A 23,595-nucleotide genomic window follows, 5' to 3' on the forward strand; every position below is an offset into this window, starting at 1 on the left:
TGTAGTTTTGGAATCGTCGTGCTTCACTCATCGTGTCAGAATGAAACGTTTGACGTGAGAAGAAGTTTTCGTCGAATATATTGGCCAGAATCGAGAATTTTCGCTTTTGATACATGTATACGCGCACAACAAGTTCTCGAGGCAAATACGTAAAAATACAGCATCAACCTCTCGGAGTCCATTCCTCATCTGTGTCCCCATCGTCGAGTTTTCAAGCTCGCGTATACACTTGGCTAAAGGCAACACACAAGAGCTCATACACGCGGGGGATTCTTATCGGAGATGCATCGTGTGTGTCACTGCTCAAGTTGGAAGGAAAATCTTGCATATAGCTTTGCAGAGACTTTTCAGTTGAATTTTAAGGAGCCACGCAACTCCCGGTTTTGCGGTGCGGTATATTAGCCTTGCGCTGTCGCTCGACTATCAAGTGGAGAGATCGAATCGATATAGTTGCAAACCAAACTTTCTCAACGTAGTCGGAGACTCTATGCGAGAAAGAATTTTATTTAAAAACTTGATCTAGATCTATAGATATTTCCCTCGTCTTTTACTGAACAATATTCTCTAATGGAAATTTCTTCCAAATTATATAATTTTTATCATTTCTGACAAGAAATTCTGACAAGAGGTTACTCTCCACACGTACTACGGATTAAAAGTATTATCTAATAAATAAATTGTATAGAACAAGGCAATATATGATAAAGTATTAAAAGTATTAAAAATACTTTCAGAAAAGATCAACTCTGGCAAATATAATCCATCAATTATTTCGTAAATGTATAGATACGCGTACGCGTCTTGCTTTTCATTTGAGAATATGTTAGTACGTCATAAGAGTTGATAATTTAAATGAACAGCAATATTATCTTCACCGTTGTTTGAAAAGACACATTTACGTTCGAAACACGTATAGTTTCTGTTTGCTTCGCTGCTCACGTACTCCACACTTCGTGGTACATTGAGACGTATTCTTTAAACCGCCATCAAAGACACGGGACTCGCGTGACGTGATAAAATTTAGGGTGAGAATCTTGCACACGCGGATGTGGCGTTTAAACATATTGAGGTTTGCCGATAACAGCACCGTCAGCTGTTAGATGCGTGAGGGAAGATGATTATATCAACGTCATACCACATTATAATGTATAATACAATGCTATTATACACATGACTGTGATTAAAGATAAAATCGCAATAATTATAAAATACTAAAGAATCCCGCGGAATGCAATTGACGATTCAAGTTAACGTCGATGTTCTAATTCTAAATAAATACTCGAGAAAATAAAAAATCAATTATAAAGAAAAACGTCCTTTACAGTCCGGACTGAATCTTTGGTAGCCTAATAATAATATTGTGTAAATTTTGTACTTGTTCCAAACTCACCATCAGTAAACTGCGCGCCGATTTTCTGTCGATCTTTAAAACACAGCTCTTTGTTGGAACAGTAAATCCACATACTTAAATGTGATAATCGATTAAAATTTTGATGCTCATAAGCATACTTACTAAATCACTAAAGAATTTATTGCGAAAAATATCATTCTAGCTCTAGCCATGAGTTCGAACTTGGACCTCCCTACATTCCGTGACGAGCATCTTAACCAATTCGATCACTGAGGTGATAATCGGTTAGTAATAGGAAGGACGTCTTTTTCAAGCGATGTATATAAACGATAATAATAAGTGAAACAGGACCGATATGATATACAATCAATTCGAAAGAAAAACGGCAAAAAAAACGAATTATCCCTGGCTGGGATAATATTTTTCGCAATAAATTCTTTGTAGTCAATTAATAAAGATAGGTACTTATTAGCATCAAAATTTAAATGCGATAATCGATTTAAGTATTATATATAGATTTACTGTCTCAACAAAGAGCTGTATTTTAAAGGTCAACAAAAAATTAACACGCAGTTAGTTTATTTGAGTTTGAAAGAAAAAAGTATACAAAATTCACACAATTTACTATTACTATTATTAGGCCAATTATTATTAGTCAATCCGAATCGTAAATGGCATTTTTTTCTCTCTAATTAATTGTATATCATATAGGTCCTGTTTCACTTATTATTATTGTTTAAAATAAAAAATATCACAAAAAATTTGCAGCTATATTGCTATAGATATACTAAAATTGAGTTATTCTACTATAACTAAACCATTGCGCATATTAAAATAATTATATAACTCACATAATTAATAAAACCTTAATTCATTAATGTGAATAATAAGCGAGATAATTAGTAATTAGAAAAAACAATGTCTCTTAAACTTTTACAAAAAAATATTTAGATATAATTTTTATAATTTTTGAATATTAATTTAAAACAAGAATAACATTAGCATTTACATTTCAAGTCTTAATATTAATTTTTAAACTAAACTAAAAAATAGTTATATTTTATTTATATGTTATGTATTTAAGAATGTTTTTATATTTTAATTTCACGTTGCATTGCGTTAAGTTTTGGAAAATTGGAAAAGCCACGTTACATTCCTTTACAATAAATGGAAAAATTAGTAAGTAAAATCTGACGTGTAGCATATATCTTCCCATACATCTTCATAAGCATCATGCTCTTCTTCGTTTATTTTATTAAAATCTATTCTATAAAATTACATTTCAAAAATAGCAAAAAAAATATTATTTTTGTATGCATGTAGGTAAATTTAACTTTTTCTATACTTAAAAAAATTTAAAAATTATGTATTAATTTTACTTAATACTTGATAATTTTTAACTTTACTACTTTAAGGATTCTAAATAAAATGAAATATAAGATTTGTTAATTCCAGAGCACAAAATCTAACACAATAAGACTTGAATGGTTATTTCAATTTTTAACATGTTTAAATAAAATGTATGAAAAATATATGCTTTCTGACCACTCGTATGCAAAGTTAGTTAAGTACAATCGAATTGGAATAACTTGAAAGCATTACATAGTTGAAAAGACTAAAGTTGCTGTAATATAACAACTGGAATGTACTGGCAGAGCAAGTATCGATCAAAGTATGACTCACGTTGTACATAATAAATCGACTGTCGTATTTCCTTTTGCGCAAAGTGTCTTTACCATCACTCACTACACGTGTGTAACAAAACTTTTGAGCAGATAGTCTAACGGCGAGAAAACAACTGGATAAAAGTACAAGAAGTATGACACTGAATCGAAACGTTATCATTACATTAGAAACAGTAATAATGCATAACTTTATCTATTCTATTTCTTTACTAATCCGTGTCCGAGGCCAATGAGATCAAGCCAGCGAGATTATCTACGATCTCAATTCAATTGTATTAAAGTTGTATTAAGGTCATTATATGTCATAGCATTATCAATATTCAAGTAGAAATAATGTCTCTGTATTCATTAATTCAAGTTTTAAGTTATATAACATACATTTACTACATACACAATACCGTTAAACGTACATTAACGCTTAAAAACTATATTGTGAAAAGATTTGTAAAAAGATCGAGTAATGATAGCGTCATGTTTTTTATTCCAAACGAGAGTTTTTTAATTACACGCATTTAAAGTTTGTCTGATTATAAGTTACACATATTTAAATAGTTGTTTAAAGAATTTGATACATTTATACAATAAATATGTGTGTAAAATAGTAAATAAAATCATAATATATTTATACAGATGTAAATATTTGTGTATACTTTCGTGAGTCGCGCTTTTAAAAGGCTGATTTAAAATTATGGAAAAATATTTGCAATGCAACCCTTCGTGACAAAGTATCGTCAAAATATAAGATAAAAAACGTGTTTGTAGTAAGATTTTAATGCAATTCTCTCTCTCTCTCTCTCTACGTTTCAATTTTTCAAACTTCTTAGAGTACAAAAATATAAACAATTCAGATTCTGCAATTATTTTTTTCTTAATTTAATACTATTCTTTTTAATTCCTTAATTTAACTTATTAATTTAATTTTACTAGTATAGTCGAGGAAAAATGTTCAATTCAGTGAATTAATAAATTTTACATTAGAAAATTTCAAGATTAAAAATTTTAGAGTTAAAATGTTAACGTCTATTGCATTGATAACGAAATTATTCGTAATGCAGACAGTGAGATCCAGTGTCAAATTATTCGCAAGCTAAGTGCACTCTTAAAACGTGCTGTCATATCGGCCTACACGTGCAACACGTGTCAAACAGGACAATGGATAGTTCATAACGTTCCAGGTGACTTCCGCGACTTTAAAGCCGTGAGAACTAGCTTGAGAATTTATTGATTGGTTGATTAAAACATGACGATAGTTCAGATATGTAGGGTAAGCCGCACAACTATCGACCTCTTGACAGTTATTCTTTATCTGAGCACCTGACCAGCACAATGTTCCACGTTATAAAATAAGTTTACAACCACAAGCTCAAGAAAGCGCTAAATATCCAAACTGTCTTTTCTGTGCAAATCATAGTAAAAACATACCACTGCACCGTTCTGTTTACCTTACAAAATATATCAAACCTCTCTCTCTTAGATTATCAGCTAAAATTTATTATTTTTATCTTATTGATAATTCTAAGGTTGCAAACAATTTAAAATAATTTAAAAAAATACAAGACAAAAAAAATTAAAAAACCAAATAGTGTAAACGTTGTTATATAATATGGCATAATTTTTAGATATATTTTTCATTTATTTTATGTTTATTTTTAATTTTTATTTTTATTTATTTATTTTATTTTCAAATAAATCTGATTGCTATTTTCACAGATAATATACGTGTTTTTTTCATTAACTATACGTTAAGTAACGATTTAATTGTTACATGCTATCTGTTAAAGTTCTCCAATTTATAATATTCTATTTAAAAAAAGTAATTCAATAATAAAAATAAGTAAAAATGCAATTAAAAAATAGAAAATATTCGAATTTCCTCTTTACCTATAAATCGAAATTTCAGAATTGCTGTCTATAAATTTATTAAATTTTTTGATAGCCATCGGTAGAGTCTATCTTATTTTGAAAAAATTATTTTCGAAAAAAATGAAGAAAAAGTCCCTTAAAAAATCGAAGTTATTGGAATCCCATTTTCATATACGTCTTAAAAATTTCGAAATTAAGTCTAGAATTTGTGATATTTTTTTGAAAAAAATCAAAACGGTCGCATTGAGAAAAACAAACATTTTTTACTTAAATCCTAAAAAAAAAAACAGTCATATTGCCCATTAAAAATTTTTTCGATATTTTCTTCGAAAAGTACAGTGAAAAACGAAAAAAAAGACCACCTTATTTTATACAATATCTTTTTTTTTCTTAGTTACAGGCATTTGAAATTTTCCAAATTTTAAACTGCATTTTTTTTTTAAATCCATAACTTAAGTATGAGTAGAGATAAAAATCTAAAGAAAATCATGGTAGCTACTTTCATTTAGTATAAAAACAAAAAAATTTCGGCCAAATCAAAAATGGTCAAGGACAATTATCGGTTGAGTTGGCATGGGGGGGGGGGAATGCCCGTTACTTAAATCATTTGCATCAAAAACGTAAATGTATCACGAGCAAGTTAAAATAATGAGGACCATCAAACGCCAATTAAACCGGATTATCAACAGTTTCGCTGCTTTCAATTTATAATATATAGCTTCCTGTAATTAAATATTTTAATTACAGTTATTATAATTATCATAATATAATTGTTAACATTATGACAACTAGATTATGTCGAAAATGAATGCGAACATTAAAAATTACACGTTCATTAGACAGTTAATACATACGTTATATACATATATGAATATGATATAGGTCATTTAATATCCACAGATTATTCTATATTTAATGATATCGACAACCTCTCTTCTCGCTTCCCGCGGCGTATTTCATTTATATAGATACAGACATATTAAACATCATTCTATGTATACAGATCGTGTCAAAGCCATCGAGACATGTATTTCTACAAAGAACTTTAAAGGTAAAGATAAAGACAGAGACCATTTCTGATCCTGACATTATACTTATTCAATAAAAATAGAAGAATTAAACCTAAAATGTGTGTGTGTGTGTGTATGTGAAAATGTACATATATAATTGCGCATACAGTTGCAATATAACAATATATAATGTAGCACTATCCTCTAAGCATTCATGCATATATTAACAAACATATTTTTATTTATAAATAAATTACGTGCATTTTATTTAAGCTTTTTTACCCTAAGCATGTGCAACGCATTAAAATACTTATTTATAAAATACTCATGTCCTTGTGTACACGAATAAGCGCAACGTATAGGTACAGTTTCATATCGAAATTTCACGCCATCTTAGAAAAACGTGATAGGTTATTCACACCATGGGATCAATTAAGTGTAGATAAACGATAATATACTATCGTGAGTATGTAAAATTACATCATTCGATGAGCACGGGTTTATGCATCAACGAGTTGCTTAATAAACCGTAATAACGATCAACCGATAATCATCGATGTGGTGTTCGTTCCACAATTCTTAAAACAAATCCCACATTGGAAAAGCAACTTCTATGATATATATCAATATATACTTGGAATAAAATATTTTGTTTGCGCCTACTACACGTCACGACAATACATTAACTTTCCATTACTACGTACAAAAGTTGAAAGATGAAGTTGTCCTCCTCCTTTTTCCTATTCTTATTAAAAAATCCATTGGCAAATTTAAAACAACTTTCATTTTTCACAAAAAAGATAAAATTCCATCTTTCTCATTTGCACTTAATTTTTTATCTTATGTATGTACAATATATAAAATTATCTTTTTATTTCGTCAATAAATTATATTTTTTTATGCAATGTTTCTCGCCAGATTTGAATAACTTTTATAAGGAATCAAAGCTTCTTCTGACAAAAAAAAGTATCTTAGCCGTATCCTTTGGGAAGAATTAAACAATGACATTAATATAAGTTGAATGTATCTTCATCAGAGATTGCAGAATCATAATTTAAAGTGCATGATTCTAGATAGTCTCTTTTGTACCTTTGCAACTTTCCAGTCTCTAAAATATGCACGTCCTCGGTAAATCGCAGACCCGACCCGCGAAAGAATCTTTCTTCAGTTATTTAAAATTCCGCGTGACCACCGTATGCAAATCACTCAGAGCCGGGGTGTCTGAGCTGATATTACCGTCCGGAGGAAGCGGAAAGGCGAAAAAACGGTAAATGTGACTAAAAATTTTTTGTGTGTGTGTGCGTGCGCGTGTGTGTGTGTGTGTGTGTGTGTGTGTGCCTGCGCGCGCGCTTACATAAAAATTTAGATAATATGAAAAAGAGAAAATTAGAATTAAAAATTGCAAAATACATACATTTTAAAATATAATCATGCAATTATTTCATATATAAATATTTTTTTATTACAAGTTTTATAAATATTATTTACTGTCTACTAGATTAGCAATAATCGCTCAAATTAAAAACCCAGCACCAGTATCTATCAAAATATATATGTATAAGTAGGTATACTATCTTTTTGATGGCGGTGTTTGATCACTTGATCAAAATTTGAGGTCATCGATCAACAACTCCTTATAAATTATATTCATCAGGTCGCTAAATTTATATACAACAAAACAAACACACACACACACACACATGCAGATAGTTTCTTGAATGTCAATAAGAAGAAATATTCCAACCAATCCGATATTTGAGAAATCAATATTTTTCCTTTTTTATAAAATTTCTTTTTTAATTAAAAAAATCAGCCCGTATATATTGCCTTTAAAATAAAAGTCGCCTTTTGATTTAGCACATATCTATAAACAAATGTTGCCATTCACAACAATTTTACATACTATTTTTTGCAATGTTGCTAAAGGATTTTTATTAAGAAAATTTTATATCAATAAATTAATGACTAAAATAATCGTAACAAAAATTTTTTCTACATTCAATATGTGCTGAAAGCTGACGAGAAAGAAAGATCATTTTGCGTTATCTGTGTTGATTACTTTTTTTACGTTTGTAAATTATATAATCATATTTGGCAAAACGCGCAAAGATAGAAGAAAAATTATTTGATAAACATCTATTAAAACAATCGGAATATATATATTAAGTTAATCTTCCTATTTTATGTCTATTTTGCATCATTGTGCTAATTACTTCGCATAATCGATAGTTTTTGGGACATTCTGTATCATGCTGTATCATGCTGTTTCGACTGGATGTCAGAGGGTTAATGTTATATTCGCGCGAGATACCTAAAGCAAACATATGGCAGACACATAGGTGCGCTCAAAGCTCATTTGAGCAAAAAGATCAACCGTAAATTTTCGGTTGATTTAAACGTCATCGTAAATTATCGCGTATTTCCTTCCTTCGTGATGCAGTATTGCGTGACACGATGTGTGTATTGGCGCGCTACGCTTGAAAATCACATGGATATAAAGCAGAAAAATAACGATAGAATCAGCACCTTGTTAATTCTCGTCTTGTTAGACGCACGCTAGTTTTAAAACTTGGCAAAAAACAGAAATTAAATAACATCCTTTAGTCTCTTATTTTTTTAATATGCGCGCGCACACACAGACTCACCGTCTGCAGTGATTGTGATTGAAAGTACGTTCTGTATATCAATTACTATATATAAAGGTACATGTATATAATTACAACTTGTAAAACTTGGGGCGCTCTATTCTCTCTATTTGAACGTTATGCATCCCAAAATCTGCGATCGTCAATTGTGTACTATATGTATGTACATACATTTCGAAACTCCCGCTTGCCGGCCTGTTGTGCGAACACGTCGACTATACCCTTTGAGAAATGCTTTCACCCTTAAAGTCTCTTTTGGGGGGGGGGGGAGGAAACAGATTGCTCGGTGCTTACATTAGAGAGTCCTCTAAATGTTGGCAAAGCTTCATTAAAGTCAGAATTTTCGAGTTGTCTCGACTAAACGTTTCGACGTGCAGTGGTGCCTGATCAGACAAAATTTTAGTTGAAAACCTATCTAAAAAATATTCTACTGTACATCAATCTAAACTCAATTTTAACAAAAAATAACGAGCAATTTTAAAAAGTAATGGTAAAAAAATTATTGTAAAAAATTGGGTATATTAATACTTCGAGACTCGAGAGTAAAGAAATTTTAATCGAGTTTGGTATAATTTTCCAGATTAGACAATTATGTTTAAAAAATTGATAAAATCTGTAAATTTTACAATAAAAAAATTACTTGACACGTCATATTGTATACATATAACAATAGTTATTGTGCATAACTTATTTAGAAAAAGGTAGCAAGTTTTGATTCGCAAAGCACCTCTTACTATGTAATTACTTGACACGTCAATATATTATAAAAATAAATTAATTTTTTTTTATATTTTTGTATACATATAACAATAGTTATTGTGTATTTAGAAAAAGGTAGCAAGTTTTGATTCGCAAAGCACCTCTTAAACGCCACTATGTGCCCCACGCCACGGTGCGTGTGACACGCTCGCACGAGACGCGACGTTTGAGCGCAAGTAGAACGAGATACGTGCAGTCAGCCTGAGGAGAATGAGTAGCCGGAAACGAGAGTAAGTGAGAGAAAGGAATCAATGAGAAAGATATGCCAAATTCTCTCATTCTCTTCTATTATGTCACTATGAAAGCTTCTCGCTTTACATACCCATTGTGCTAATCCAATACGATATTCTGATATCAAACATTATGTCATCTTTAAAAGTAAAAAATCAAAGTTATAATTAAATAAATATAAATGATAAAAGTCCTCTAATATAATTTAAGATTTCTGAATATATGTACCTACATACAAATATATTATAAAAAACACATATCAAACTTGAAAGAAAGAATTCGATTTATAATAATATGAAAGTTTAATATTATATTCAATTGTGGACACATTAAAGTGAGATTATTAAGTTGTCTATCAATTAAATATAAATATAACTTGAGATAAGAAAAGCGTTTTTGGAAAATTATATACGATAAAATATACATATATCTCGCAAGTACCACTTAAGTTGGCCACGGTACCTTCTAGCGATATTTAATACTACTTCAAACAAAGCAAAACTATATAGGTATACATTCGTGTATGAAAGATTGCTTCTATAGTTCTTGCGCGAATGTTAAAACGATGTCAGAACGATGACTGGGAAAACCAGGTTGCCGTAGAAGGAGAACAGAACAAGAAAGCCAAGTTGTCAGACGAATAAGACAGAATAGAAAGTCTGCAGAAACGTAACGAAATAAGGCGCGTTCGTCTAGTAGCATACGAAAACGCGCCATTATAACAGAACGCACAAGAGAACATTATTCGAGAAAATTGGAATTTTCTCCTGGAAATGGATTTTTATAGTTATTTGATTCAACTTATATGTTCACATAAATACAAACAGATATCATGAGAAATTTTACAGCTGGATTGCTTATTTTATAACTATTATTTTCTCAAAATATGTTATAATATGTATATGTATATGTGCTTCTACAAATTCTAGAAAAGGAAAGAAGTTTTTATAAAATTAAATTTTTATTGTGTTATTATAAAACTTTCTTCAAAATCAATCAAAAGATTGTATTAGTTATTTTATAATTATAATAAATTGAAACATTCAATTGGCAAATATTTTAACAAGCTGTTTATTGTATCGTTTAAAAGAATATATTCCAAGAATAGTTAAAGATAGATAGCTATTTGTGCATAGATTGCTAAATCTACATATAAAAATATATATACGCACTAATGTGACTATAAGATAGATATAGATTATAGATAGATAGATAGTTAAGTAGGTAGATAGATATAATGTAGATAGATAGATAGACAGATAGATATAGCAGAAATATCAATGTATGCACAAATATATATGTATTTCACTGGATTTATATCGTTTTGAATAAAATTATATAAAAGACCATCAGAGAAATCGATTTTAAAGACTAACTTTGAATACTATATCCAAGATTATCCACTGTAAAAAATTTTTGTAAAATTACAACTATTATAGTGGGTAATTTTGAGACCCACTATAATAGGTGTAAATTTCCACACATTTTTAATTTGTGTAATTGTAATACAAAATTACTTTTTCCTTCCGTACTGTAATTTTGTAAAATTACAACTATTATAGTGGGTCTCAAAATTACCCACTATAATAGTTGTAATTTTACAAAATTTTTTTACAGTGTCCTTTGAAGAAATAGAGTGTTATTTTTTTTTTTATATATAGCATTGCGTACGTCTGTGGCGCGTTCTATTAGCGTTGCGAGTATTTTTTCGTTTTCACGTTTTTTGATCGATTCACCAGCACACGTCGCGTGACGAGTCACCAGAAATAACCTGAATTTTTTTGACGTCGACTAGCTCGATTGGATCATCTCTGCCGCCCGTTAGCCAGCTACCATGGCGTGGAAAGCAGAACGAAAAATTGTCGCGTAAAAACTCTGCTCCGTTTACAATAGTCGCGTGTTAATAAAGTTGCGGCATGGCGAGAGGATTTAGAAAAATATGCGTACCGCGTTGTCTGTTGGAATTTTAAATTTTACGCGTATTGCGAATACGAATGCTCGCAAAACTTGGCGTTGCATCCGTTTACATTTTACAAAATAGATTCTATGAAGTATATATGTACAATATAATTAGTAACATTAGTTTTAGTTTTTTTAATAGCTTTAATCATTTATGTTACTATTGACTTTTTAAATGCAAGATTAATATAATATGTAGTCTAAAAGATACATTTTCTCTTTCTTTCTTTAATAAATCAACTTTTAAATCAACGTATAAATCAACTTTTAAAAAGAAAAATTTTTTAACACTAATTAATACATTATTAGGTTGAGAATATTTATATCAACGGAAACTTTAATCAAGATCGAATAAAAGAAGTTACATTATTTATCGCATTATTATTATTATTATTATTATTATTATTTTGTTATGTTTATTTCAACAAGAATTGTATAAGTTACACGAAAATAGTTTATTATCATACATATTATATATCCATCAATATATAGTTTTTAAATATTATATATGTATACTTCTTTCCGTACACAGAAATCATATAACTATCAGTCGTCCATTATTTTCAAAAATACACACATAAAGAGAGAGAAGAGCAGCAAAGCCATTTACTGTATCACATTGGCACAAGAAATCTGTAATCTGTAATGTACCTTTGGCATAATTACTTTTACATTTATTTTTTATGCTACAGACATATTCAGAACGAAGAGATTTTATGCACGAGATCTTTTGCTTTTAAAAGAAAAAGAGCTTCTTTTCGCTCTCCTAGCGTGCTCTCCCACCGTCTACGAGTCGGAAGCTCGAACTTTTCGCGGGTGTAATTAACCGCGATATAGTATAATTAAAATTACGAAATGCGTAAAGAAACCAGCTTAAAAGACGCGACGTATGTGCAAAAGGATATAATTAAGCAAATACTGTTTTTCAAAATATCCGTTATGACCTGCTTAATTATCCGTTACATTCTGCGTTGCATACAGCGTGTATGTAAAGAGCCGAGGCAACAAAGCGACGAGGCAACGAGCTTCCATTTGGCAGCACCCAAATAATTAACCAAGTACAGTAATGGTAAAAGCTTTGTCATCTGCTTTAGAATTTCATATTTGCGAGGAAAACAAAATAACGACAATCGTAATTAGTAAAATGCTATTATCTTTGCTAAAAAAAATATACTACTTATTGTTAGTAAACTATGGCGTTGATCATATAACTTTCGTTGGCGTCGATCATACACAAATTAATTTATGCAGACGCACGCACACGCACATGCGTGATAATTATAGTCTACGCAAAACTCGGATTAGATATGTGGGCGAGAAGTGCTAATATACTAACTTCGACTTACAAGCAATATATTAAATTGGTCGTAAAGTACTCTTCACGTAAAATGAGGAGGAAAAGAGCCGACACTCCAGTAATTATACTGATTTGGATGCATCGATTGTGTCATAAAGAAAAAAGAAAAAGAAAAGAAAGGAGAGAAAAATCATGTACTTTTTAATGCCTATATTATGCGCGACGAATGATTAAAAATTGGATAGTGGTAAATTTTCCGAAAAAGAGAACGTCCGCGTCGTTAATTGCCAGCAAACATAAAAAATCTATGTCCTGCACTATCTATATATCATGTAATATTCATTATGTTTTATTAAAATATATATACCTAAATGTAATTTTTATTAGCTATGTGCATGTTCTTGCTATCTTTAAAAAAATCATAAAAACAAGAAGGACTTGTTCAAAATAGATGTATCTTATATTTTTAGATCAATAAATTTTTTCGAAATATATAACTATATGTAATCATGTATAAATATAGCGTAATTCTGACATTAAAAATAATTATAAATATATTTTTATTCGTTTGTAAATACTCTGAATACTCTACATTTCATTATTTTTATCTCATATCGCTGCTGTGTTTCTTCAAGAGATTTGAGTTCATCGAAAGATCATGAATTTCGGTAATGCAATAAACGGAAATGAAAAATGGCACAACGATGGCAATTTAACGCCCCCAAACTCTTGCGTTTAAAAAATTAAAAATACCGTCAGTGCAGCTGTCGCTATCCAAATATCGTTAATCAATTAACCCGACCTTAACCCAATGATGAAACGCATTCTGAGCCTCTTTCCCGTTATCTACGCTTTAAAGTGGAACGTCCGTTGTCGAGGGAAAATATCCAATAAAGGATGGATCGTACAAAGTGTCCGTTTACGTGTGCATACATATAGGTGTTTGTTGAGTGTGGCAACAATTTGACTATATCGAGCTCGGCATTATTGAATAGCGATCGTTACTGCGTAGACGTAATGGTCTCTTGAATTGAAATCACAACGTATTGCAATTTGATCAAATATACATTTACTTAAATTTCCTGTTCTTTCCAGCTCAATAATGTCGGATATATTGATTACAAAACAATATAAATTTTGTTATTATGTTATAGAATATTCGTTAATAAACGTACTTGATAAATATAACAGTGCTCCTTCAAAAACTGAAAGAAGTGAGTAAGTTTCGTTACAGAAATAGCGCGAGACCTCAATAGGTTTTTAGTTGCCACTCGGAAAAAAATAACATTTTTTTCACGTATTTTTGCACAGATTCGTTCCTCTTTCGCTACATTATGCAAAATATTTTGTCGCAAGAACCTAACTAGCACATTTTATCCATCGACAGGCGAAAATACTGAAACTTTATCCAAATATAAATGCTATTTTACATGTGAGCAATAAAGCACAGCGCACACATAAATCTATGGAAACCATGTATCGCGTAATACGTATAAATGTCAGTGTGCACGCATTGCTTAAGGCCAAAGTATAACTATAAGTCTCAAGTGCCAAGTAGCGTGTAAACCGCGGCGTGAGAGGTCTCGAGTGAAAGCAGCGCAATTTTGATTAACAAGAATTATATCTTGATGCAACGGATGTCGAGTTATGTTGACGGACATAATTATGGAATTAATATGTAATTTCATCATGAATTACAGATCCGGGTTGTCAGTTTCTTCGATATACAATAACTGTAATAACATTTCGCTATTTCTCATGAGGTTGATATACCATATATATGTATATACAATATACGTGTATGCATACATAATGATACTCGACACTTGTCATTTCACGTTATCAAATCGTACAGAAAACATGACGATATCAGATAACCGAGATGTATGTTGTTAATCGTCAGAATGGAAGAGGAATACGAAATATACTATAGCAATATTTTATATTATGCCAGTAACATTTATCCATATGATAATAAAATAAATGAAAAATGTCACTTGTGCGACATCAGCAGAGGTGTAGGGATTTTGATGCAATTTTGTATCTTCTAATTATCCGAAATATGTGTATATATATTTTACGACACAAATTCCTTCGTGCAACAAGCAAATTATCTATAAACCCAATTATCTATTAGCAAGCAATTATTATCAGATATTAATCCAACTATATCTGATTGTGAGTATAAAAAAGAAATATTCCAGAAAAAAGTTCAACATGGAATGAAACGAAAAAAAAAAGAGATGCGAGGTGTTTAACTGTCCGTTCGAGCGTGAAGCAGTCATTAATGATCCTTTTATTGTTATAATGGGTTAAGGGGGCTCTTTAGGATATCGCTGTACGTATCAAAAATTGAAAAAGGAACAACCACTTTAGACTTTACTTTGGACATTACTTTGTCTCTAGAAATTATCATTGAAATTCAATATATCTTGTTATACAACTTGTATATATATTTGTATATATATATTTTAATATGTAGTGGATTTTTCGAAAAAACCTTTGAAATAAATCTTATGATAGACAAATTTTTATATGAAAACCATCATTTGTCTCAACAACTCTTTGACATGTTAAACACCATGATAATTATCAGATCAAAACTTTATTGAAACAAAATCCGCTTGAAATTAATTAAAGAATAGAATATTGTTATATTCATTTATATAAGTTCTCGAAGCTTAATTTACTTAAAACCTTCAATTTTTTCCTCGTAATTCAAAGTTAAAGTATATTTATTACCTTTTCCAATTATTACTAACTGAAGTTATTTATTTTTTAAGTGGGAAATTATCTTTCACATCTATTAGATTAATATGAATTTTTACACTTAATTATTAAGAAGATAATTATTGTTCTATAATCTATAATCTTGTTAAACTAAATATCACTTAAAACCAAAAACCAAAAAACTTTTAACCTAATTAGAAAACTAAATGTGTGTGTGTGTGTGTGTGTATCATTTTAACAAAAATTATTAAATTATTTTAAATAAAATATTTTATTTGCCCCTGTCACAGTAATATCAATAATTTCGAGAAATTATAAAGTTAAACGAGATGTCGATAAACGAACCAGCGTACCTAAAGTAACATAATTGTGACAATGTTTCATAAAGCACCGCGAAAAACAGATTTTAATATACATAATAGTACAATCGTTCTCCGTTTCCCTCCCCCTCTCTCTCTCTCTCTCTCTCTCTCTCTCTCTCTCTCACCCTCCTTCCTCTTTCTCTCGAATATCCTTAATTAAACTTTTTATGTCGGTGTACGCGATTGAGCTCTGATCTCAGCAAAAATTACACTCCTCAACAAACGTATTCTATCCTCGATTTGTCGTTACTATAGAAACCTGTTGCCGATATCTGGTAATACGTGTGAAATTCAATCCAATTTCAGCAATAGCTCCGACGCTTTATCCTTGTTTCGCTCGCGCTATTTAATCTATTTTACTCATCTGTTTTTAATGAATTAAAAATTATCGCCATTCAGATGTATGTAATCAATTCCAACGACACACAGAATCTCGATACCTCTCTTCCTCGATATCTCCTCTTTCACGTTCTTTTCCTCTCTTTCTCTCTCTAGAGAATAAATAAAAGAAGACAGAATTGCGCGTGGTGTGGTGGCTCGCTGTCAATACCAAAGTTTGATTAACCGATTTAGCGAAGGAAGCTTGGTTATATTTTGAATTAAACTCCGCACGCACTGAACGTGTGTACGTGTGTGCGCGGTTTCTACAGACAATTCCGATTTATCACCGCACTCCGCAGCACGGCATTTGCATGCTAGATAGATGCGCCAGAAACAGAGAATGCCTGGATAATCAAACATAAGATAACGATCCTACGTGGGAAGCAATACGGTCATTAAATCGACAGTAACTCTCGCGTGTCGAGAATAAAGATAGTGGTGTATAAATTTTCGATTGGATTGCTAGAATACCGCTTATGCGATGACATAATAAACAAATCAAAAAAACCACGCACTCCACATTTATTAATCTTTCTGACATCCAATTGATGAAATGAATTTATATCTCTAAATTCTTAAAACAAAAATACGTAAGATATTGTGCACATGCGTAGATGCCGTAGATAATTTAAAAAAAGGCAAAGTGTTTAAAAACCACTGATATAAAAAAATCTCCCTCGTTTTATTTTAAAAAATGCAAGGCAAGCTCTTGACCAAATGTCTGATATTAAATTAACATAACTATACTACTTTAATATGGTAACGTTAAACATAAATTTTTATATTTATTCAATTCGTGACTCGCGCCTATTGTTTATTCCAATCAATAAGCCAAGTCTTTATCAAATCTTTTTCCGCAGTTATTAAAAATTAATAATTGGCATACTTGAATGCCAATATGAGACGTATATACGTTCCCATGAGAATGACGAGCTCTCGTACCTTCAAGTTAACAATATAAGTGAACATCATGGACAGAGCGTCGTGCATTATACAAATTAAAGATAACATATATCAATAATCCTCTCATCAAGGAGATACATCCGAGTTAGACTGGAGACGCAACGTACATGCCGTTTCACTATTGGTCATTTAATCGATATACGGCAGAACTACATACTGATTGGTCACGACGTAAACAGGTCTTTATCATTACGTAGCCCTATCTGGAGTAACCCAGTTTGATTATTTATATCATTGAAGAAAAAGAACGGCGCGCATGCTTCTAATTGTAAGTGTCAGGACTTTACCGATAACCCTGTTGACTAGCATAGACGTAGACGATTACTACTGCAAAAATAGCCACATTTTATTAAATCCTGCAATCCCTACATTTTATTCGCTTTTCTGTCTACTTAACAATTAGAAGATTGTCGCGAGAAACACGCGCGCACAAAAAATAAAGTATAGATGTGAATAATCGCGAAATAATTAAATTATGAGCGTATTTTAATAAGGTAATAAATAAAACAGTTAGCTATCTATAACGTGAGATGCAATTAACGGAAATTGCTGAGATTGAAAGCGTTTATATAATATCAATATTTATAAATTTTAATGTCTGTTATAAACGCTCGATCGACAATGTAATAATTCAACGTACAGCTCCATATTGAATTTTAATGATAAACTGATGCGCGCTTTGCTGAAAGAAAAAGTTTCAAAACTACCTTTTTTTAAAGAAAATTTTAAATAAATTTTATGTTTCTAAAAATGAAAAAATAAACAATCAACCTTCTATTCGTCAAAGAATTAAATATGTCAAATGTGTCGATAAAAATTGGGTAATTTGGTAACATTTATATAACATAGTATAGCCTGCGCACGTATGTAATTTTACATATTTGCTGAGAATGCCTAAAGATGCCATAGATTAAGAAGTGACGTGAAAGACAAGTGGTATAAAAAGATTATTATATATATATAATAAGAGGATATATATATAGAGAGAGAAGCTCCAAAAGAGCTATCTTGTGTAAATCTCTCTATTTCTCCACATCGTGTAAACTGAGTTATAGCGAACTGCTGCAGTGCGCTATTGACGTCTCATCCATATACTGAAATAATCGTAACCGGGAAAGACCGCTTGACCCAGTCCTTAGGCACTCCGTAGCCCGAAGAACGCGGCTCCGCGATCAGAGAAAACACATATTCTCATTCACAAACCAGCAGCCGGCCATCCAGCTTGGCTTAACCGCACAGCCGGCCGTAGCCGTAAACAGCGTCGGCGGTAATTCCCTCGTAAAACAACACTCGCACATGTCGCACCGGCAGTATCCCTACCTTCATTCTCGTTATTTCCAATCAGGATCTCGGTGTCTTTGAAATCCGCCTCCCTGACCAAGTCCAATGGATCCTTAGGCAAGAAGACCCCGTCGATGGTGGGCGCCGACGGAAAGCCGAGAATACCCCAGTAACTGTTCCACTGCTGCACAGAGAGGGTTTTCGCGTCGACCGACCTCATGCAAGCCATAACTCGTGCCGGGTTCTCTTGCAGCATCGTCGAATTGCATCCGCAATCGTCCACCAGCACCCGAGCTACCTCGTTCGCCTTCTCGCCGGTCATGTAACTCCACGGGGCGTTTAGGGTGCCGCTCTGGAGGATACCCCGGCGCACTAGGCCTTGCGTGACCGGCGAGATAAGATGCAGGGATACCGAGCTACCACCCGCAGATTCGCCGAAGATCGTGATCAAGTCGGGATCGCCGCCAAAGACGCGCGCGTTCTCGCGGAGCCACCTGAGAGCCAGGGCCTGGTCCCAGAGGCCCATGTTGCCCGGCGCCTCCTCGCTATTCATAAAGTGTTGATTGAGGTACAGAAAACCGAAGGCGCCAACCCGGTACTGTATCGAAGCGATGATCGCGTTACCGGCCGCCGCCATAATGTCGGCGTCGTAGACGTCCAGGGTGGCGGTACCGCTCATGAAGCCACCGCCGTAAACCCACACCAATATCGCCATGCCGTTGTTACCGACGTTATCCGGCGACTCCTTGTGACGTAGACGTAGCTTTTGCGGCACCCAGATGTTGAGGTAGAGACAGTCCTCGGAGATGTTGGTGTTCGGATTCCACATCTCTTCACCCTCAAAGCCGGGAAAGTACTCGTAGCGCTCCTGGTAGCAACTGTTGGGCAAGGTGGTAGCGTTCAGGATCCCGTGCCAGGGCTCGATCGGCAGAGGCTTGCGAAATCGCAGAGGCCCGACTGGAGGCTTCGCGAACGGCACTCCGTAGAACACGTGAACCTCACGATCGAGCACCGTGCGGGAGAAACCGCGCATCAGCCCGCTGGTAGTCTCCACGACTAAGGAATCGTGACTACCACCGTCGTGACTACCACCGTCGTGACTACCACCGTCGTGACCACCGTCGTGACCACCGTCGTGATCACTGTCCTGGCCACCGTGTTGACCGGCGACGTTCGCTCGCGTGATGCACGCGCTGTGCAGGCTCAAGCCTAGCAGCAACAGCAGCAACGAGGACGGACAGTTCATCCAAGAACTCATGATCAGACCGGATAGCCGCGCTCGAATAAGAATAAGCAAGTTTCGCTCGAAATTTTACTAATCGGCCAAGCTCGGCGTCTTCGAGTGTCTCTCTTCGAAAGCCCTCGGTGTCTTTTGAACAATGGAAAGATAGATAGACGCTGTGGGGCTCGGTTATTTATCCATCGGTACTCGGTATGCGGTATGCGGTATGCGGTACCCCTGCGAGCGTCTTTACGCAGAAATAAGGTCGTTGAGTTTTCACTCGACACGCATCGGCTTCGTCAGATTTCCAGGAAAGAGACAGAGAGTGAGAGAGTGAGAGAGAGAGAGAGAGAGAGAGAGAGAGAGAGAGAGAGAGAGAGGGTGAGTGAGTGAGTGATGCTTCAGGCGAATTGTCTCTCGCGACGTCTTCTCGTCCTTGTCGTCTTCGTCTTCGTCTTCGTTGTCACCGTCTGGGAAGGAGTTTCCTCTTATGCATACGGTGCATCAGGAAGATCGCGATATCGGGCGGAGGAGAGTGATTCTTTGGCGAAGAGTAAGGCGATTTTGAGGGATAGAGTTTCCTTAGGAATCGTCGATCTTGTTCAAGCTGCACTCAGTGCACTTTGCGTGTTGCTTTTTAGCGGAGAAAAACTTTGCCACTCCATAAAAAGACCACTCACTATGTTTTTACCACTCTATGCTTCTATATCTGATATCGATTTTTGAAAAAGGAAAACCGATAACCTTTGCAATCTGCTAATATCGCGAATAATAAATTCGTATCTATTGGATTGCTCGATTTGCCCGAAGACTGGGATTAAAATGCATTGTGCATTAAGCTAAATTCTAAGATAATAAAATATCAAGTAATAATTCGCAATTGTGCCATTGATTATGCGACTAACTTTTAGTTTTCGCACAATAATTCCAAACTCAAAATAGTAGAGATGAAAATATATGTTACTTATTCTTCATGTAGTTATTGTATCGTAATTTTTTGTAATATTTAAATATACATATATATATATATATATATATATATATATATTGTTATGGAGAAGCAAAAATATGCCGAATCTTTTAATCACAAGTCGTTAGAGAACTACAGCTTGTACAGAGAACTTTATTTTTCCAAAATGCTCTACTCTTCTAAGAAAAAAATCATCTTTTAAACAATAACGCTAGTCATTTGGATTAATAGATTAATTTGGTCAAAAGTTATTTACATCAACTTGCCCGAAAGATCGACATGATCATTTACAAGGATACTAAAACAACAGATCTCTGTCCGGTTGCTTAAAATATCAATGTCGAAATCGAAATACTTTGTAGAGACATGGGTCATACGTTAAATTCCATAGTGCAATGTCAATATATGACATTGGATATTCCCTTTTGCTACAAAACTTTTATAGGTCATTGAAAAATAATACACACGTAAAAGATTTAGAATTGTCATAAAGCGTTTCCCATGGGTAGCATATCTGCCAAGAGAGAGACTCAACAAGTTAGCGAGTGGAAAGTCGGCATTTGCGCGAGGGGACGGTAATTTCTCTTTTTCGATTCTCTAAGCCTATTTAACAAAAAGAAGAAGGAAATGAGATATATATATATATATACACTTTGTCAAATAAATCAATTCCCTACACGAAGACTCAAAGTGTTTGATGAGAAATAGCCTGATGCAACAATAAGAATAATTTATAGAACGCCAATCTTTAAAATAAAATCACATCGAAAACCATTATCACGCGAAATGTAAGATTATTCCTTGTATTCCTTTACGTGTTAATTGTTTACGTGTAATTTATAACCACTTTTTACGAAGAAAAAATAGTTATTGTCATATATAACATTATAACATATAATATAAAATTATTTTTTGCAACTAAATAATTATTATTATCACATATAATAATAAATTAGATTACTTGCCACAATAAAACAGTGATTATTATCGTGATGCAAATAATTATCTGCATGCGATTAAGTTTCTAGTTTTACCAAAGGCAATTAATCTTTATTTGATTCTCTTTCTGTTTTCAGAGGGACTAAAACGAGACGGAAAGTTTATTAGGCTACTAAAATTAAATTAACAATTATGAAAGCGTAGCATATGCGTTATCAATCAATAAGGGTGTAAATTATGCTTCGCATGGATAATCGCATTCCTATATAACTTCAGTTTTCCGATTATCGCATTACATGGCCGTTTGCGACACATGATAATAATTTCGTATTTCGCGAATCAGTTTCTACTTCCGACTATAGTATCCGCTGTAAACCGCAACGCCGGAATACCGCACGGTGTCGATTGCAATAATGCAGTCCACCACGAATCATCATTAAAGCTTCATGAACCAAAGATAGAATCCCGCGACGGCATATGCATACTATTAAACCGCTAATTGTAAGTATCCACCACGCGCTGTATAATTTAAAACTCGATCAAATTGCGTACCCACAATTACAACCAACAAATTTCTTTAAGGTTGGCTAAAAATCTCGTCGACACAAGAACACAAGAAGGAATCTTGTCCTTTGAAAGAATTACTTTATTATAGATCTTGAAATGCTATCTACTTTCAAAACCAAAATAATTGATAAATAGATTTCATTTCTTAAGAGCACTTTAGTACATATTCAATGACTTTAGACTTCAATGTTCAATCACTGTGTTGATAACAGAATTCATATAAAATCTACCATTCAGAACTTGATCTTTTGTCATTTAGTTAATCTCATTTCCATGATGTAAAATATGTAATTGTTCCTTTTGAGAAAAAAAATTTTAGAATCTATTGTCGAACTGTTGTTTTCTTCGGCTATATATATGTATAGAATTACATTAGCATTGTAAAATTTCTTATGCTTTTCTTGAAAAAAAAATCACATCAATTTTTTATGAATTATACAAAAGGAAACGCAGAACAATATGAGGTATCGCGATTACGAGAGAGAAAGAAAAAAGAATCTTAAAATTAAGATTCGGTATCTTAAAATACAACTAAAGAATATTCCAACGCGTATTCTTCATATCACAAGGAAGCGAACAGTTTTTCCAGACGTAAAGACACGTTCTCCGTCTTGAATAATGGATCACTATACTACTTTGTAAAGAGCGAACTTCGTAGCTTCTTTGCACTAAATTGCGAGTGTAACGGCAAACAATTCCTCCGAGATACATTCTCTCAAATGATCTCTAACCGGATCAGCTAAAATAATTCTGGCGCTACTTTTGGGGGTGAGGTGGGGTGGGATAGGATAGGGCGGGAAGGGGGCGGGGAGGACCGGGGAGGAGTGGGGAGGAGGAACCGCCATTGCCCCTTTTCCCCATAAAGTCACGCCAACAGCGACAAGCTATTCCTCATCAAAACCACGAGCTCTCAAACGGCCAATTTCCACCCTCTAACCCGATCTTCCCCGTCACGATCTTTCTTCCCTTTTTTCTCCATTTCCTCCTTCCTTTCCTCTTCTTGCTTTCTAAACTCACCCTACTTTCCCTCCCATACACACTCCCGTGCACAATATACACGCACGCGCGCAGGATATAGAGCTTCACCTCTCAAAATCGCTTCCGCTTACTCGCCCCTCTTTTCACCCCCCTCCCCCTAAAGTTTATCGTTTCCAGAAGCGACTTGGCGTCACTCCTCACGACGTGTTTTCCTATTCTCTCTTTGCTTGCCGATGACGATCGCTAGAAATTACGATTTCGACTTTACGAAATTATTCCGGCGGGCTTTCACGAAGAGCGCACCACGTACTATGTGGGAACAGTATCACGCGGCAGCCGGCATGCCGCGTTGCACGGGGTCGACTGATCGAGGAGGCAGAAGTGGAGGTGGTGCTGATGGTG

At 33.6% G+C, this 23,595-nt stretch overlaps 1 protein-coding gene across 6 annotated transcripts in view; it reads right to left on the reverse strand.

Moving 5' to 3' along the window:
• LOC139780611 (acetylcholinesterase-like) overlaps positions 1 to 23,587 on the reverse strand; it is a 98,410-nt gene extending 74,823 nt beyond the window's left edge. Inside the window, exons 1-3 of one of the 6 annotated variants that reach the window (XM_071719335.1) lie at positions 23,504 to 23,587; positions 23,233 to 23,436; positions 18,557 to 20,585 (exon numbers count right to left, since the gene is read on the reverse strand). In XM_071719335.1, coding sequence (XP_071575436.1) covers positions 18,557 to 19,775 — 1,219 coding nt within the window. In that variant the 5' untranslated portion in view covers positions 19,776 to 20,585; positions 23,233 to 23,436; positions 23,504 to 23,587. Of the gene's footprint in view, positions 1 to 18,556; positions 20,586 to 23,232 lie in introns of all 6 variants that reach the window. The other 5 variants (XM_071719340.1, XM_071719339.1, XM_071719338.1 and 2 more) reach the window with 5 other exon arrangements.
• Between the last annotated feature and the right edge of the window lie 8 nt (positions 23,588 to 23,595).

This window comes from Temnothorax nylanderi, unplaced genomic scaffold (assembly GCF_030848795.1).
Source record: "Temnothorax nylanderi isolate EJ_2023f unplaced genomic scaffold, tnyl_v1.0 TNYL_tig0287_pilon, whole genome shotgun sequence".
In the NCBI taxonomy this organism is placed as follows: domain Eukaryota; kingdom Metazoa; phylum Arthropoda; class Insecta; order Hymenoptera; family Formicidae; genus Temnothorax; species Temnothorax nylanderi.